Raw genomic sequence first — 17,464 nt, 5'->3', positions numbered from 1 at the left:
AAATGACAACGTTTCGGTCTTTTATTTGATCTTTAACAAGGCTTCAACATTCGAAAAACCCTGGATCTACACAGAGGCTTGATAAAGATCAAATAAAAGATCGAAACGTTTCATTTTGACGAAGTCCTTGGACAGTTTTATTTTGAGAAGAAGGAGGATGAAGGACAATAATATCAAGATTAACATCAGAGAATAATTGAATCAATACTTATGTCGTCAAAGGAATAGAAAAAGTATCGGGATACAGTCAAAAAATTTGTCATCATTGATCAAAATATTATTGCTCATACAATCTAACAATACTAATTTGATTTAACTATTTTGTATTGCTGGACAAAAGTTTCTCAAAGAAACAATATCAAGTTTATAAAAATCGGTTAAGCAGAACCGCATTTTTTTATAAGAAAGTTCCCACTCTCCCCCAACTCTAATTTGAAGACATAGACTAAAACTTGTGAGATGAAAAATGCGCCGAATTTGTTGAGGAATTCGTTATCGTATATAAAGTTTAAATTAATTAGGTGATGCGTATCAGCGTCAAATTAGCAGAAATCAATGAAAAAATATTCAAAATTTGTAGCTTTTTTGTTGCTGAAACCGCGATTTTAATGCTTAAGTCGTTGGCAAAATCGCAATTAATGTTAAATTCATTTAAAGCCAGCATAAAATTTCGATAAATCAATAAATATCGAGTCAACTAGTGAACCAAAATTTGTTGCTGCAAGTAAGTACTACCAAAAATTAAACAAAAACCGGACGATTTTTTTATACTAGCAGTAATTTTCTTGACACATACTAGCTTCAACTCGACTTGTTACACGGAAAATGGAGTGAAGATTTAGTTGCTACATTGAACAATGTTCAAACGAACCTAAATAATAAGCATCAAAATGGAAACTGAAAATCGGCTGATACTTTCGATCAGCAACAATTTTTCTAGTACATGCTATCTTGAATTTGACTTATTGAGCAACAAATACTAAAGAAATTTATTTGCTACATTGAACAACGTTCAAATGAGTCTAAATAATAAGCAACAAAATCGACTTTTTAATTTGTTTTGAAATAATTTGTAAACGGCTCTACTGATCGATTCCAAAAACTTATCAGCTCTTAACCTCAAAGAACTACGTCGATCGCCGCCAATATTTCCGCGATGATGTCCGTATGTATGTATGTGACCCTCTTATAACTTTTGAATGGCTCGACCGATTCCACCGCGGTAAGAGCCATTCGAAACGGCTTGACCAAACTTATATTTGAACCGATTCGGACCAGTAGATTTGAAGAAATCTCAAAAAAACTACGGAATTTTTTTTTCCGAATTTGTTTTTTTTTGAAATAACTTTTAAACGGCTTCATCGATCGATTCCAAAAACGAATCAGCTCTTAACAACAAAAAACCACATCGATTGCCGCCAAGCAGGTCAAAATCGGTTGATTCGTTCGTGAGTTATTGTTGTCGAAAGAAAACCGAAAAACGTGTTTTGCTGACCGAAAGGATCGGCCGATTTTTAGTTCCCATTTTGTTGCTTATTATTTAGGCTCATTTAGACATTGTTCAATGTAGCAACTAAATCTTCTCTCCATTTTCCGTGTAGCAAGTCGAGTTCAAGCTAGTAGAAAAAATCCGTCCAGTCTTTTTTTTTTCTAATTTTAGGTAGTACTTACTTGCAGCAACAAATTTTGGTTCACTAGTTGACTCGATATTTATTGATTTATCGAAATTTTATGCTGGCTTTAAATGAATTGCGATTTTTTGCCAACGGCAAAATCGCGGTTTCAGCAACTAAATAGTAACAAATTTTACATATTTTTTATTGATTTTTGCTAATTTGACACTGCTACCTTGATAAAGCTTAATTAAATGATAGTTGTATAGAAAAAATCATTTTCGTGAATATAATATTTAATTCAATAAATTCTGGATGTTTTTTTTTCTATTCCAATACAAATTTGAAAATATTATCGATAAAACCCTGCGTACAGTTCCCCACGAACGATTGAGGGGCACATACTGCACGAATAAACAACAAATGAATGAAAATTATTTTACTATAGAATCATATACTCACACTAAGTCGGCCGAATTCTTTCTGAAACAAACACCAATATTAGTAGAAATGTATTATAGAAAATGAGGGAAGTTACACCTAACCTAACCACCTCTTTCTTTAGAATGCACTAAAATATAAAATGGTACAATTAGTATTTAAGAACTGTTGAAATAATGAATGCTGTTGATGTCTTTAACCCCCCTCGAAAATTGATAAACGAAATATTTATATATGCTCCCTTTTTGTACATTAAATTTTTACCATTGCTCCGAACTATAGTCTATTTTTATTTATGAAAGAGTATTAAATTAACAAAGCATTCGTCACCTAAGTAAACTGCTTTTAACTTCAAAAAAGTTATAGGTGAGATACAAGTTAGTTTTAATAAAGTTCTATCAAGGAAGCAGTCTCAAATTAGCAAAAATCGTTAAAAAGTATGCAAAATTTGTAGCTTTTTGGTTGCTGAAACCGCGATTTTGTTGCTCAAGCCGTTTAAGGGTTCAAGCTGGCTAAGAGAAGTTTTTTTTCTATAATCAAACGGAATTTAGTTTACGGATAGACCTCGTATTATAAGACAAACGCCTCTGAGAAAAGACCAAAAGTAATTATAACAATGACATCATCTAATCTTCACATGTTTATCTTACTAAACCCATTATTAGGTATATCTAAAATCTTTTTTTTTTTCTAAGTAGCAGGTAGAAAAATGTATTTCAATACTTGAGAACAGACTAGATCGTACAAGGACTAATTTTCTAAAAACATTAACTTTAAAAAACGGTTAATGATCTTCCTCCCTGATAATTTCTAGTTACCGATCACGATTTTGCAAAAAACCCACAATTATTACGTCTCCCATAATTTATGTTAAGTGGGCTATTAGAAAAAAAGTAGAAGTCAAATAATTATTATTTAATTTACTTCGCAAGTTAAAGAATGTTTTAAATTATTAATATTAAAACAATTTAATGTCTCGATGAATGCTACTATTATGAAGTTTATTATTCAATTATCAGGTACTCGTACAGGTATTTTTTTTACTTTCAAACTGAACTAAAACAAATAAGCTGTACAGAACAATGGAAAAAGGTTTGGACTGCTCAAAAGCCCGGTGTATTGAAGAGGTCTTGTCAAATTCTGACAAGCTCGAAACTGCCGATTTTACCGTGAAATTCCCAGGATTTGCCGTTAATTATTTTTAAAAATAATGATGGAAGATGAAGCACCGTCCCATTACCAAATCAAATTCCGGTAAAACCTGAATCAAATTGTTTAAAATGAGTGTATAAGAAGGCGCGGATCGATAGAATGGCCGGCACGATCTCCTGATCTGACGCATTAGATTTATTTTTGTGCAAAGACGGTTATAATGTTGCCTCAGACGTTGAGTAACGTTAGAAGACATTTCTATACCTGATTAGCGTGTTTTGGACAATTCTTACATTGACATCGATATTTTCTTACGCGTTTAAAAATACAAATCGACCTGTCACAGGCTTTTTTTCAACACGCCCTCATTTAAGTATTAACGAATTTATTCCATTTCGATGTTCCACTCCGTATATATTTGGTAGCTTAACGATTTGTAACTAAACTGCGTTGAGGGTCTCGTGGTTAGGTTGTTATCTTGCAGTCAAATGGTCGTGGGTTCAAGTATGATTGTGGAACGTGCGATTTTGCACATTTTTCATTTTATTTATTAGATTCAACAAATTTTATAACGATTTTTTGTAAAATAATTTATTTGTATGACACTTTAATTGTAAAATAGTCTTTTTTCAACACGTCCTCATTTATTTATTGGCGAATTTGTTACATTTCGATGTTCCACTCCGTATATATTTGGTAGCTTAACGATTTGTAACTAAAATGCGTTGACGGTCTCGTGGTTAGGTTGTTATCTTGCAGTCAAACGGTCGTGGGTTCAAGTCTGATTGTGGAACGTGCAATTTTACATATTTTTCATTTTATAATCATAATATATTTGTATGACATTCCAATTTCAATAAATAAATGTATAAACGAATTTATTCTTTCAATTCGACACTGTTGAGCAATGGATAAATTCCATAATAACGTTCCACGCGATAAATTGAGATTCTATTTAATTGTGGATTATGTACCTACTAAAAAGGGATGCGAGTAATATCCGTATTCGAAATACACGATACGTCGCGCATTTTAAGATAATAAAGTGTCGCGCTGTTGCGTTCTGTCGGTCCGGACATGTTCGGAAGCAACCATATTGTCACTGGCAGATCAATTACGCGAAGACCGTAACCCATGAGGAACATTGTCACGAACATACAATCGAATCACATACAATACAAAACTACCAAGTTAAATAACGCTTCTTTGTGCAAATCAAGTGATAGAAAGGAATGAATCGGACAGAAACAGACAGGATGAAAGGGACAAAAGGTTTCAACAAATCTACACTCTCACACACACACTGATATCTTTAATAGCACGTCTGACACGATATTTTTTATCTATATGACGTGGAACATCCAAATAGAATAAATTTGTTAATAAATAAATGATGATGTGTTGAAAAAAAAGGCTATTTCAATTAATAAAATTATTATAAAATGAAAAATATGCAAAATTACACTTTTCACAATTAGACTTGAACTCACGACCATTTGACCGCAAGACTACAGCCTAACCACGAGACCGTAAACGAATTTTAGTTACAAATCGTTAAGGTACCAAATATATACGGAGTGGAACATCGAAATGGAACAAATTCGTCAATAAATAAATGAGGACGTGTTGAAAAAAGACTATTTTACAATTAAAGTGTCATACAAATAGATTACTTTACGAAAAATCGTTATAAAATTTGTTGAATCTAATTAATAAAATAAAAAAATATTCAAAATTGTACTTTTTACAATTAGCCTTGAGCCCACGACCATTTGACTGCAAGTCTACAACCTAACCACGAGACCGTAAACGAATTTTAGTTACAAATCGTTAAGGTACCAAATATATACGGAGTGGAACATCGAAATGGAACAAATTCGTCAATAAATAAATGAGGACGTGTTGAAAAAAGACTATTTTACAATTAAAGTGTCATACTAATAAATTATTTTACGAAAAATCGTTATAAAATTTGTTGAATCTAATTAATAAAATAAAAAATATGTAAAATTGTACTTTTTACATTTAGACTTGAACCCACGACCATTTGACTGCAAGACTACAACCTAACCACGAGACCGTAAACGAATTTTAGTTACAAATCGTTAAGCTACCAAATATATACGGAGTGGAACATCGAAATGGAACAAATTCGTCAATAAATAAATGAGGACGTGTTGAAAAAAGACTATTTTACAATTAAAGTGTCATACAAATAGATTACTTTACGAAAAATCGTTATAAAATTTGTTGCATCTAATTAATAAAATAAAAAATATGCAAAATTGTACTTTTTACATTTAGACTTGAACCCACGACCATTTGACTGCAAGACTACAACCTAACCACGAGACCGTAAACGAATTTTAGTTACAAATCGTTAAGCTACCAAATATATACAGAGTGGAACATCGAAATGAAACAAATTCGTCAATAAATAAATGAGGACGTGTTGAAAAAAGACTATTTTACAATTAAAGTGTCATACTAATAAATTATTTTACGAAAAATCGTTATAAAATTTGTTGAATCTAATTAATAAAATAAAAAATATGTAAAATTGTACTTTTTACATTTAGACTTGAACCCACGACCATTTGACTGCAAGACTACAACCTAACCACGAGACCGTAAACGAATTTTAGTTACAAATCGTTAAGCTACCAAATATATACAGAGTGGAACATCGAAATGAAACAAATTCGTCAATAAATAAATGAGGACGTGTTGAAAAAAGACTATTTTACAATTAAAGTGTCATACAAATAGATTACTTTACGAAAAATCGTTATAAAATTTGTTGAATCTAATTAATAAAATAAAAAATATGTAAAATTGTACTTTTTACATTTAGACTTGAACCCACGACCATTTGACTGCAAGACTACAACCTAACCACGAGACCGTAAACGAATTTTAGTTACAAATCGTTAAGCTACCAAATATATACAGAGTGGAACATCGAAATGAAACAAATTCGTCAATAAATAAATGAGGACGTGTTGAAAAAAGACTATTTTACAATTAAAGTGTCATACTAATAAATTATTTTACGAAAAATCGTTATAAAATTTGTTGAATCTAATTAATAAAATAAAAAATATGTAAAATTGTACTTTTTACATTTAGACTTGAACCCACGACCATTTGACTGCAAGACTACAACCTAACCACGAGACCGTAAACGAATTTTAGTTACAAATCGTTAAGGTACCAAATATATACGGAGTGGAAATAAAATTAATTATATAGGGTGAGTCATGTTATAGTGGCCGATATCAACTTTCTTATTTCAAATACAATGCCTTGTAAATTATTTTTTTTAATTCTCCATAAAGATATAGATATTTTGTATTGCTTGATAAAATTTATTTCAAATAACATCAAGTTTATAGAAATCGGTTGTACAGAATCATAACAAGTTTCGCACTTTCCCCCAAAGAATTTGTTGAAGATTTTGATTATCACTCAATTGGGCGAATTTTAAAAAATTTTGCTTTTTGATTTTCCAGATGAACCTAAAATTCTGAAAATAATTTCCACGTCTTTCTTTCACTTTTATTTTTTCTTTCACTGATATCTGATTATCCCGATTAAATTCGTAAGTATTCATAAATTAATAATTTTCTTAAGCTTCTATAACACGTCTATTTGAGGTTTAACTTAACCACAATGGGAAATTAAATAAAAGGGCTGCAATATGTATTTTTCATTCATTCAATTATTCCCATTGAAAAAAATTCGAAACAACTTTATTATTTTCGACGACTTTCGCTTATTATAGGAATTCTTTTGTCTTTAAGCGTTTAAAGAATCCTGAGCGTCTTATCGCTGACAACTGATTCCTTGACAAATCGATTTTTCATAGATTCGCTTCTCACAAAAGGGGAAAGACGGCGACACTCGGAGCTATAGGCGAGGAATATAAAAGCGAAGAACGTTTTCAGGACAAGTAGTATTTCCTCGCGACTTGCCAACGCGAACTCGAACCAACGATTATACCATTATGTCCTTCAAACCATAAAAGAGAAACAAAAAAATTAAGACTAAAAATACCGGAATTTTAATTAAAAATATATTTATTTGTTTTTTCCTTGTCTTCAATTTGATTAAGTTATCTCGTAAAATTTCTATACCTTATTATACAAGGGCGGATACCTTTGCTTCGTCCTTAACCCATTCATAAATCAAACATTTTTTTCTACTTTTATACTTTTTAAATATGTCTCACTTTAATGATAATTAGGTAATTAATTAATAGCCATCATTAAATGTTTATTGCAAAATATACCAGACGATTACAAAATGGAACATCTGGAGCAGTGCCCAGTCAATAAATAGTTGCGTTTATAATAATTGAACCATGCAAAATCATCGAATACAAACGCTACTAGATAAGTTCTGAGATACGACAATTCAATATTTCAAATATGACTTTTCTATGACTCTCGACGTGAATTAAGCCAAAAAGCAGTGCGCTGAATAGCTCACTTCGACTTTTGGTGATGGAGCACCATCTCGAGCCACAGTGTTTCACTGGCTTTCCAAACTCAATAATTACAAAAATGATTTTCGTGAAGGTCATCCAAAATCTGCAGAAAACATCGATGCTGTGCGTAAAATGATATTGCAAGACGTCATGTGACATACCGTGAAATTGGGGCGTTCTATCAGAAATATTTGTTCGCGTTAGATACCGTATAGTTTGAGAATCGATCAAAAGAAAAGATCATGTCGATTGGTGCAAAGAAATTCTGAAAAAATCAATCGAGGTGCTCTAGAAGACGTCTATAATATCGTAACAGGCGACGAATCATATTGAATTCGTGAGAAATATTTTATTTTCAAAACTTCATATTATGGAAGTACTTAGAACAAACCTAGTACAATCCAGAAGAGCTGTCAAAATATTTTTGAAAGTGCGGTGCCAACTTCTTGCGATATCAGTTCAAACCTAAAAGTTTTTGAATAGTCAAAACATCGAATTTATGGGTCCTTGTTTGGCACCCAATGATTTCGTTCAAATAACATGTTTTAGATTATATCTGACAATTAATTGACGTGTTCACACCAATAAATGGCACAAAGTCAGTTGTTTAACACGACAAATACATGAAGGGATAGATAGAGTCAATGATAGTTTCCTTAGAATTTTTGAAATTGTACATTGAGCCAAGCAGTGACCATGTAAACCCATCATGGCTTATAAATCTTCTACTACAGCTCATGAAGATAATGTGGTAACTTTGCAAATTGTTGACCTCGATCCCAAACACAAATACGCAAAAATTGGGAAACATTTTTTTCATAATTGTGTACGAAGAAAGAAACTTGAAAATTGGTGAAAGGATTTCTTTTTCTATCACACGTTACTTAATCAAGATAAAATATAATTAAGTAAAAGTTGATTTTAAGCGTAAAAATTAGTAAATAAGTGAAGCACAATTTCGTTAAAACTAATTATTATCTTAATTATAGGAAAATACGAAGCTGATAAAATACTCAAAACAAAAAAAAATTGAATAGTTTTCAACCGACTCGTTTATGAATTTAAATGATATATTCAAGGTGAGTTTTAATGACACTTATTACGATATACATAAAACTTACTGCACCTGTCCCTCTATATAGTCTGATTATACATTTCGTGTTAAGCTTCAAACTAATTAAATTCAATTGCTTTGTATAGAAGAAACTTATTTTCACTAAACTGGGAGCAGATATTGGAAATTAACTAAAGGGTTGGATTGACAAAATAAACTGGGTTTTCGCTTAAAATGTTTCAAGAATCTGAAAATCCCAATGTTTAACCCAAAACCTAGATGTTTTCCTAATTAAAATGACTACAAAGTAAAAAAAACGATCGAATTTATTAATGATTAGGAAATATCTAAATATATGTAAAGAAGGAAAATGATATTTTTAATTGCAAAACAACGCAAAGAACCAAAAAAAAAACATCAAAATAGGAAAATCTATCCGAGAAGATAAATACCAGAAGATTTTGTGAAATAAACATTTTGACCTGGAAAATTATGGCAGTCTTAATTTTAATTAGTCTTAGTAGGAAAACTATCTCTTGTTTTAGTGCCCTTCAGTACTGCTCCTAAGCCCTCGATTCCCAAAGTGGTCCATGTGAATCACTAGAGGTCCACGGGAGACTCGACGGGGATCAACGTTGGGCGTGACGTCCATGGGGTTCCATGAAAATTAGTTTCTTTTCGATAGAAAAGAAAGAAGTAAAATGTTGGGTTGACACTTCTTATCAATATAAACAGATATTTCAAGGAGCTCAGCAATTTAACAATTACAAGGAAACAACCTCAATTTATTAGAAACAAACGAGAAATTCCAGCTTTTTTAACAGTTTTCAAACTTGTCGCAGTTGGAATGCCTTGATGAAGATATTCAGACATACGTTCAATATTTTAATGCCCTGCATGATGATTTTAAAATCAGTTTCTGTCGATGGAAATACCACCATGAAACCATTTGATGAAACGCAAGTAGAAATACCCAAAAAATTTGTTTAGTCGATTTATTATCAACTAAATAACCCTATAATCATATATCAATTCTGATATTTTCTTTCTAAAACCGCTAATTCATTACTGAAGCTCCACCGGATCCAGAAACATTTTAGAAGTGATCTATGAAAATAAAAGTTTTGGAACTAATGTTCTAAGCCCTCAGATATCTTTGAACTGTACGTATACCAGGTAACTTAGATTAAAGAAGATGGCAAAAGAAGGAAAACAGTGGAAGAAATTGGTATAAAAGAACCATCATCTGAAATGTGAGAAAGTATAAGACCAGGAGGAAAAGAAGAAATAATAAATATAAGCTGTTAGATAATCGAATTCACTTCTATCTATCTCTGTGTTTAAGCCATATGCTCAACAAGATCCATACAGAAAACTGGAAGATCTAACAATATCAGTTTAAAAAAAACATGTCAAAGCAAACTCTCAGATTTCATTATCAAAATTGGTAATCTAATCATTTTTGACACTGATCTGACCCCATAACATTTGAATGTGAATTATTCCAAAAAGTCAACATGAACTTACAATTAAATACCACTTATATTTTCTAACTTATTTTCATCGAACATATGTGGCTACGTGTCAAATTGATCAATTTCTTAGACAAAACGTATTAAGAATCATTACTGAATGATCAACTGTTAGAAATGTCAAGATTCCTAACTTAAATGTTAACAGAAGACTAAGAGAAACCAGATTAAATAGTATCAGATGACCGTGGTACGGTACAGAAATGAGTTTCTGATTATCTCTCCAATTAAATCATTTGATGGTCGAAAATATTGAGGGAAAATTGTTTGAGGTACACAGAGAGTCGATCTATGAATGGAAGACATTATTCAAGATCACACGCCTTTGATAGAAGGATTAAATGCTTTACATTGCAAGGATTGGATAACTAGTGGCCACCATGTATTCCTAATAAATCAAATAGAGCTACATTAGAGGGTTCTTGCCCCAATGAACCTGCAAGAGTTACAGAATGCTCTTCTTTTGGAATGGAAAATATTCCTCAATCAACCAGACGAAACTTATTCGCTCAAGGATATACCAATTGATACAGGAATATTATTTTGTTCAATTGTAAATCTTCTTTATAAAGTTTGGAAGCCTTTTATTTTTTCTATAATTCTTAGAAATTCAATTGAAAATAATTGTTATATGGCGCAACGTTATTTAAGTACCTTTAATATAATACTAACTCCAAATTAAATAGACTGAATTGGGATTAGTATTTTTGTGAAAAAACGCATATTCTGTTGAATAAATCCTATAATCAAGTTTATAAATATAAGTCTGTAAGATTAAAACTGATAGCTACAATTTATCTCTCCCAAGTTTATTTTGATACTTCAAAGGACATAAAATATACTGAACTTTATCTACCTACTAATCAATCAACTTATATTTGATTCTACTGCCTAACAACTGTAACACCTCGATATTTTCATCGTTTCAAAACTGGATTTGTGATAAATACCTATAAGTTTAATATTAATAATAATGATTGCAAATTACTGTGCCACCTATGCATAGTAGGTACTTGTAGAAGGAGCTTAATCTATAACTTCTGAAAAGCTCGGAAAAGTAAAACTGTCAAGTAAGATGATTGATACTCATAGTCGCCCACTTATTTCAGGAAATAGATCTATATTTACATAGTACAACGTTCTCGTTATTAATGTTGAAATACATGATTTTTTGCAATGAAATTAAGTATCTTGTATTTCCAAGTTTATTAACAATTATAACCAATATAAAATATATTATTAATAAGTAATTTTTAAATAGAACTTAATGGAACACTCTTGAAGCACTAATCGTGGCTAGAATTACAAATAACTATATAAGGACGTCTTACAAATTCTTTGTGAATAGAAATAATTAAAATATTTTGTCATTATTATTGTATATCAAAATATAGTATTAAAAAAGTAAGTTTCAATAGCGAACCAAAGTCAATAGACAAATCATTTATATTATATGTACAAAAACATAACTATAAAATCGCAATTTGAAATTTATTGTAGGTAACATTTATAAAGTCGTTGAATGTTGATTATAGACTTATTTTAAGTATCGTAGCAATCATAAAAGTCGATAAATTCTTAATGTGACGAAGTTATCAATGTGATAAATAAAAATAAACAATTACAAAATGGCTTCGGGTGTCCGACAGCGGAGACGAAACGAGTTCCACCATTAAAATGAGATAGACTTATATGCCCACCGTGCTATCAAAACGTGACAGAAAGAAAAGTTTCCAGGTTATGGAGTGAATACGACAGCGTCATCAACAGAGTGAGAAAAACAATAAAAAGAGATATAAATTGGTTATTTTTCCCATAAAGAACAAAGATATAACGTTCAATGTAAAAGCTAAATCTACCGTTTTACTTGTACACAGTACTTACCAGCTTTAGGAGCTCGAAATGCGAGTATATCCAACTAAATTGTATAAAAGTAATCCTCTTTTTGTAATGGGTAATCACACTAAAACACAAACCACTTGATCACTGATGCACAAAACACTTCATACGAATACGAAATAATCTTTTTCGGCACACCGTAACACATAAATCGGTTATATAGAATAATATTATTGGCACAAAAATCATTCCTCACGCATACCGTTCACAAAGTCAACGGCAGGCGGCAGGCACAAGGCACAACGACTGTGGGAACGATTTAGTTTTGAAACGAACATATCCGAACATCAACGAAGTACAAACAACCTTAGGATAACCAAGCTTAATGTTGCCAAATTATCTGTATTTCCGAAAAAATTGGATATCTCATTATTTAATTATATTTTTAATACCAAATATCAAGGTATATGAATAATAATATGATTATTTCTTGGTTTGAGAAAATATATATTTAAGTAAAGTAACTAGTAATATGGAAATTTACATTGTAATATTTATATTTGTATATGTAAAAGTCTATCAAGTGGATGTGTATGGGCATTAATCTAAATGATATACAATTTTTTATTGCACAAATTTCTGTATATCAAATTTAAATATGTATATCTTCATGTTTAATTAAATAAAACGTTTACGTAAGAAAAATTTTCAACAAGTATGTCAACACTGTGTACCTCTACGGTTAAATACTATATCACACGTCATAATAGAACATCTTGTACAAATTTAAAATTTACGCTAGAACTATTCATCAGCCTGTGTGGTAGTGTGTCTTTAATTACTTTCAACAATTTTATGGCTTACAGATATATTTTTAATAAATAAAAAAGTAAAATTATTATATTCTTAGAAATAAACGGTATTTCAATGAGAAATAACAGACAGGTAGTTTTGTTACGTTGAGCCCATGGGTAACTAAGAAAAATCGACTTCTTAGAAGTTAATATTCCAATTTGAAGTAGGAAGGAAGGTTAAAGTAATGAAACAACGTCTATTCTAATGATATCCCTAATGTGTGACAATATAAAGTTGAATTCACCCTGAAATTATTGAACAAAAAACAATAAATTTTCTAGCCAATTTGTTTTCGGTTTCATGAATCAAATTTCAGGTAGTTTCAACAGTGATTTAATCAACAGATGTATATTGAGGTCTTTAATGCAATTATACAATTTGAAATCAATATACCCAATTATATAAACAGTATTATAAAATGGGCGTTTCGAATACAGGCTAGATATATTTTTTATGTAGATATTTTGGGTTATAATATTAAAAAAAAAATTCGGCAGGAATCAAATTGACCATTTTTTCATGGAAGGGGGTTTCCTAATGATCGCTACCGTTCGCTTACATAATTGGAGGAAATTAGATTAGGGTAGTCAATTCAACTCCTGGGAAGACATTTTTACTCATAACACAGAAACAGTTAACCTAAAAATTATATATAACTTTTTCGTATAGATTTTTATGAGCTTCATTTTTTGTTTGAAACTTTTTTCTTTAAAATCAATATTTTTGGAGATAATCAGTAAACTTTGAGGACAGTTTTGTCAGTTAGAATCCTTTTAGATATAATCTTCTCGAATTAAGAAGCTTTGTCCAAAAATCGGGTGATTTTCAATAAAATAACTGATACGAATAAAAATGTTGATATTTCATTTTTTTTTCCAAATTTGTTATCATGGTATAAAAACAATACTTAAAATCCGTTTATGTGTAAAATTTTTTCTTAATGTTGTTTCATTTTTCTGAAGCCATTAGAATCGGATAAAAAAATGTCTACAACCCTTTTATGTTTAGTAACACAGTAAATATGTAAATAATGTGATACTATTTATGTTTTTTTTTTGTAAATAATGATTCTAATTTTCATTACAATTTTTTTTCAATTGTACTCTCTGGAATTTATCAATTTATGAATGTAATCAAAACGACTATTCAGTTCTTTAGATACCTAATTGCACAAGGTATTTAAATAGTAAAAAAACAAAGTTGTACCGGTTTGATTGTTTATACTTAAAAAATTTTTGTATAAACGTGTGTATTTCGCCACCATACGAAAACTCAGTTTACACGCCAAACTCGTATTTTATTCAAAAGAAACCGGCAAATAACAGATATGTTGTATTACAACGAGGATACAGCTCTAAGGAGATGAAAAGACTTTTTTGAAGTCAGTCTACTCTCTCACTCGAATGAAAGCTTTTCCGTTGGAACAACAACCTCGTCGGCTCTTGTTCCAACGGAATTTTCAGACGCGGACGCTTTTTATAGTTTGCGTAGTTGCCGGATCGCGTTTAATTTCTCTCTTCTTCCCCGATTTTCGTTGTTTTTAGAATGACATTGTTGCTATGTTGTGAAATTATTCACAAGATTTACAGTAGGATGCCACAAACGTATAGAGTGGCTCATATTTTCAACGTTGACCTTTGCGGGTACAAGGGAAAAGGAAATCGGAGGATCATAGGCGTGCGACAATAATAATTATAGTTTGAGGAACAAACCAAATTTTATATCAGTTATTTCTACTTTATAGTTTATAAAAATAGTTCACATTACGAAATTTATAAAATACGTTTATAGTTTTAATTTAGGTACATTTAAATACATATACATAATATATTTTTGTATATCCCTGTTTTAAATAGTAATATTCGGTTTATAATTGCATTACACTTAAGTTTAACGCCATCTTTAAAGCAGATAAAAAACTGTAGCTTTCGAGGCCTGAACTGTTGCTTAGGACGCATTTATTGAAACGAGCTCAAATGAGTATTCTGACAAAAGAAAATGGCGGTAATAATGAAAGTAACACGTGGAACTGTCATAATATATTGACGTACAATTGGTGCAAGCCAATTGTCACTAGATGGCGCTGAACTTAGCTTCTAAAGCGGTGTTCAACAATACAATCTGTAAGAGTGCTTAGTTTTTTTATGTATTTTCAGTGATTTTAGTAAGGTTTTCTCTATTTTTGTTATTTTCATTATTTCTTAAACGTGTTTGCACTTGTTCGCTTAAGTACGGAAGGAAGAGACTTTTGATTATCTACACGAAACTACCAAAAAGGTGCACTAGAATGGGATTTTAACAAGTAGTATATTCATAACATCACAATTTTTAGAACGTTTTAAAACAAAGCAGTCGTTTAGGACACACACATTGAAACGAGCTGAAATTAGTATTCTGACGAAAGAAAATGGCGATAATATTGAAAGTGACACATGGAACTTCCATAATATATGGACGCACAATTGGTGCAAACCAATTGTCACTAGATGGCGCTGAATTAGGCTTCTATAGCAGTATTCAACAATACAATCTGTAAGGATGCGAGTGCATAATTTTCATAAGTGCGTAATGGGCTTACAACTCGTGTAACGTACTATACTTTTTCTACGCCCATTCATTTTTTTCCATTAAATAAAAAACATCGCAATTATTTACACTTTATTATAATGAATTGTATAATGTGCTGCCTACATTTAGAGGCATCACTTTTTCAATCCTAAATATATCTCGCTAATGCTAAAAGTTTTTATGTTTTCTAATTGACTGAATTTGTGTAAATAGACCAAATAAAAATTTGATTGTAATTTAATCAAACCATGAAGTTTAAGTTTTCTTCTCAAAACGCACGTGTCATTATTAAATGTCATTTACAAGGAATGTTGACGGCGCGTTGACGTTTACAGACTTGGTCGTAGAAAAAAGCATTTTAAACAGGTATAATATTTTACTATTTAGACTAAAAATTTAAAATAACACTTTCTATTGTTTCTAAAACAACAAAATTAGTTCGTATTCTGGCTTTATTGTTCACCTCTATTGAAGTTTGAAAGAAAATCAACAGATACCGCTCATTTCGTAATGTGAAAAAAAAAATACGAAAGATAAAATTAAAACAGAAACCAGAATTTCATATGTTACGTTGGAGAAGTGGGGGCTTCGTAATAACAATATACGAAATTATAAATTAACATTTTTTCGAAAGCAAACTTGTAATTAAATAAACCATTTTTTATTTAGCAGAAAAATATTTAGCGAAAGCGTTCTTAACACTTTTATTATCGGAAAGATTCAACGTTTTTCCGAAATCCGTAGGATCCCCGACGTTGAAAACGTCCCATCGGTTCATCGCGTTTTGTATCGATTCGAATTCGTTCATTACAAAATTCTGATATTTACTACAGTGATCGTTTAATTGAGCTTCCAAATAATCCGTATTGCTCTTAATTATTCTCATAATCCCTTGCATAAATTTTTCATTCGGATCAGATTCAACTTCGTAAAGTACCTTAACTAAATCAGATTGTTCATCGACGTCGCTGGTACTTAGATTAGTTACAGACATTTCCGGTGGCGCGGCTTCAAGAAATAAAGGCGCTTTCTCGAAAGCTATCCTCGTAACCGGACCGCTATGCGCGCTACTACACATTAAAGGCTTTAACGGGTCTCTAATATCGTAAAGGGATATGCTGCCATCTTCTAATCCTACCGCAACGCATACGTCATCTATACTAATATCGCTCGAAGTAATTGCTTGATTAATATTAATACGAAATACGCATTCTCCATTATCGTAATCGTAGATGCATATCTTTTTATCTAAACCTGTTGTTAGAATTACTTTTTGGTTGCAAGTGAAATTGATTCCGGTAATGACGCCATTATGGTTCTTATATTTGAATAAATCTTTTTCGTGGTCGATGTCTTTTAAAGTTAAACAACCGTTATTATTAGCGATACTTATAATGTTGGAAATTGTCGGATGGTATTTTATAAACGAAGCGTTTTCTAAAAAACAAGCTGTTTTCACGAAATTATTACTAGCTTCGTTGTCACTAAACAGTGCTACTAATTCTTCAGTACATATCGCTAGATTTTCATCGTTACAATTAAAATCTATAAATCTAACCGGGGAGTTGAGTTGACATACTTTCTTTAAAATATTTCTGTTTTTCGTGTCGTATAAAACGGCTTCTCCTTCGTAATTTCCGAGCGCCATAGTTCGTTTAGTATGTTGTTTGAATTTAATGGCAGTCACTTTCTTTAGAGCTTGTACGGTGTGGATTAATTCGATGTTAGTTCTATCTTTAGAAGAAACGATTTGAGGGAACGAATCTTCCTGTAGGATGCAGATATACGAATTATCGTGACACCAGGTTAGGTTGGTTATAGTTGTATTTACTGCTTTTTTAGGTTTATACGTACATACTGGTTCTAGGTATTGATCTGAAATTGCGTGTAGTTTTAGAGCATTACTCGTTGAGGCAAACAT

The 17,464-nt window shown here is 31.2% G+C and overlaps 2 protein-coding genes across 6 annotated transcripts in view; both read right to left on the bottom strand.

Moving 5' to 3' along the window:
* Positions 1 to 12,479, bottom strand: part of LOC130901630 (zinc finger protein 609-like) — a 66,972-nt gene extending 54,493 nt beyond the window's left edge. For 2 of the 5 annotated variants that reach the window (XM_057813131.1, XM_057813130.1), the window contains exon 1: positions 12,166 to 12,479. The gene's annotated coding sequence lies outside the window, so the exon portion shown is untranslated. Of the gene's footprint in view, positions 1 to 2,075; positions 2,097 to 12,165 lie in introns of all 5 variants that reach the window. The other 3 variants (XM_057813129.1, XM_057813128.1, XM_057813132.1) reach the window with 3 other exon arrangements.
* A 3,725-nt stretch (positions 12,480 to 16,204) lies between these two features.
* On the bottom strand, positions 16,205 to 17,464 carry LOC130902215 (protein NEDD1-like). Its single transcript, XM_057814153.1, has one exon. The coding sequence runs from the start codon at positions 17,462 to 17,464 to the stop codon at positions 16,205 to 16,207; it is 1,260 nt and encodes a 419-aa protein (XP_057670136.1).

Source organism: Diorhabda carinulata, chromosome X (genome assembly GCF_026250575.1).
Source record: "Diorhabda carinulata isolate Delta chromosome X, icDioCari1.1, whole genome shotgun sequence".
Lineage (NCBI taxonomy): Eukaryota > Metazoa > Arthropoda > Insecta > Coleoptera > Chrysomelidae > Diorhabda > Diorhabda carinulata.
This window is presented reverse-complemented; position numbering and strand designations above follow the sequence as displayed.

Coding starts and splice junctions, on each gene's coding strand:
- LOC130902215 (XM_057814153.1), bottom strand. CDS start 17,464: ATGTTTGCCTCAACGAGTAATGCTCTAAAACTACACGCAATTTCAGAT.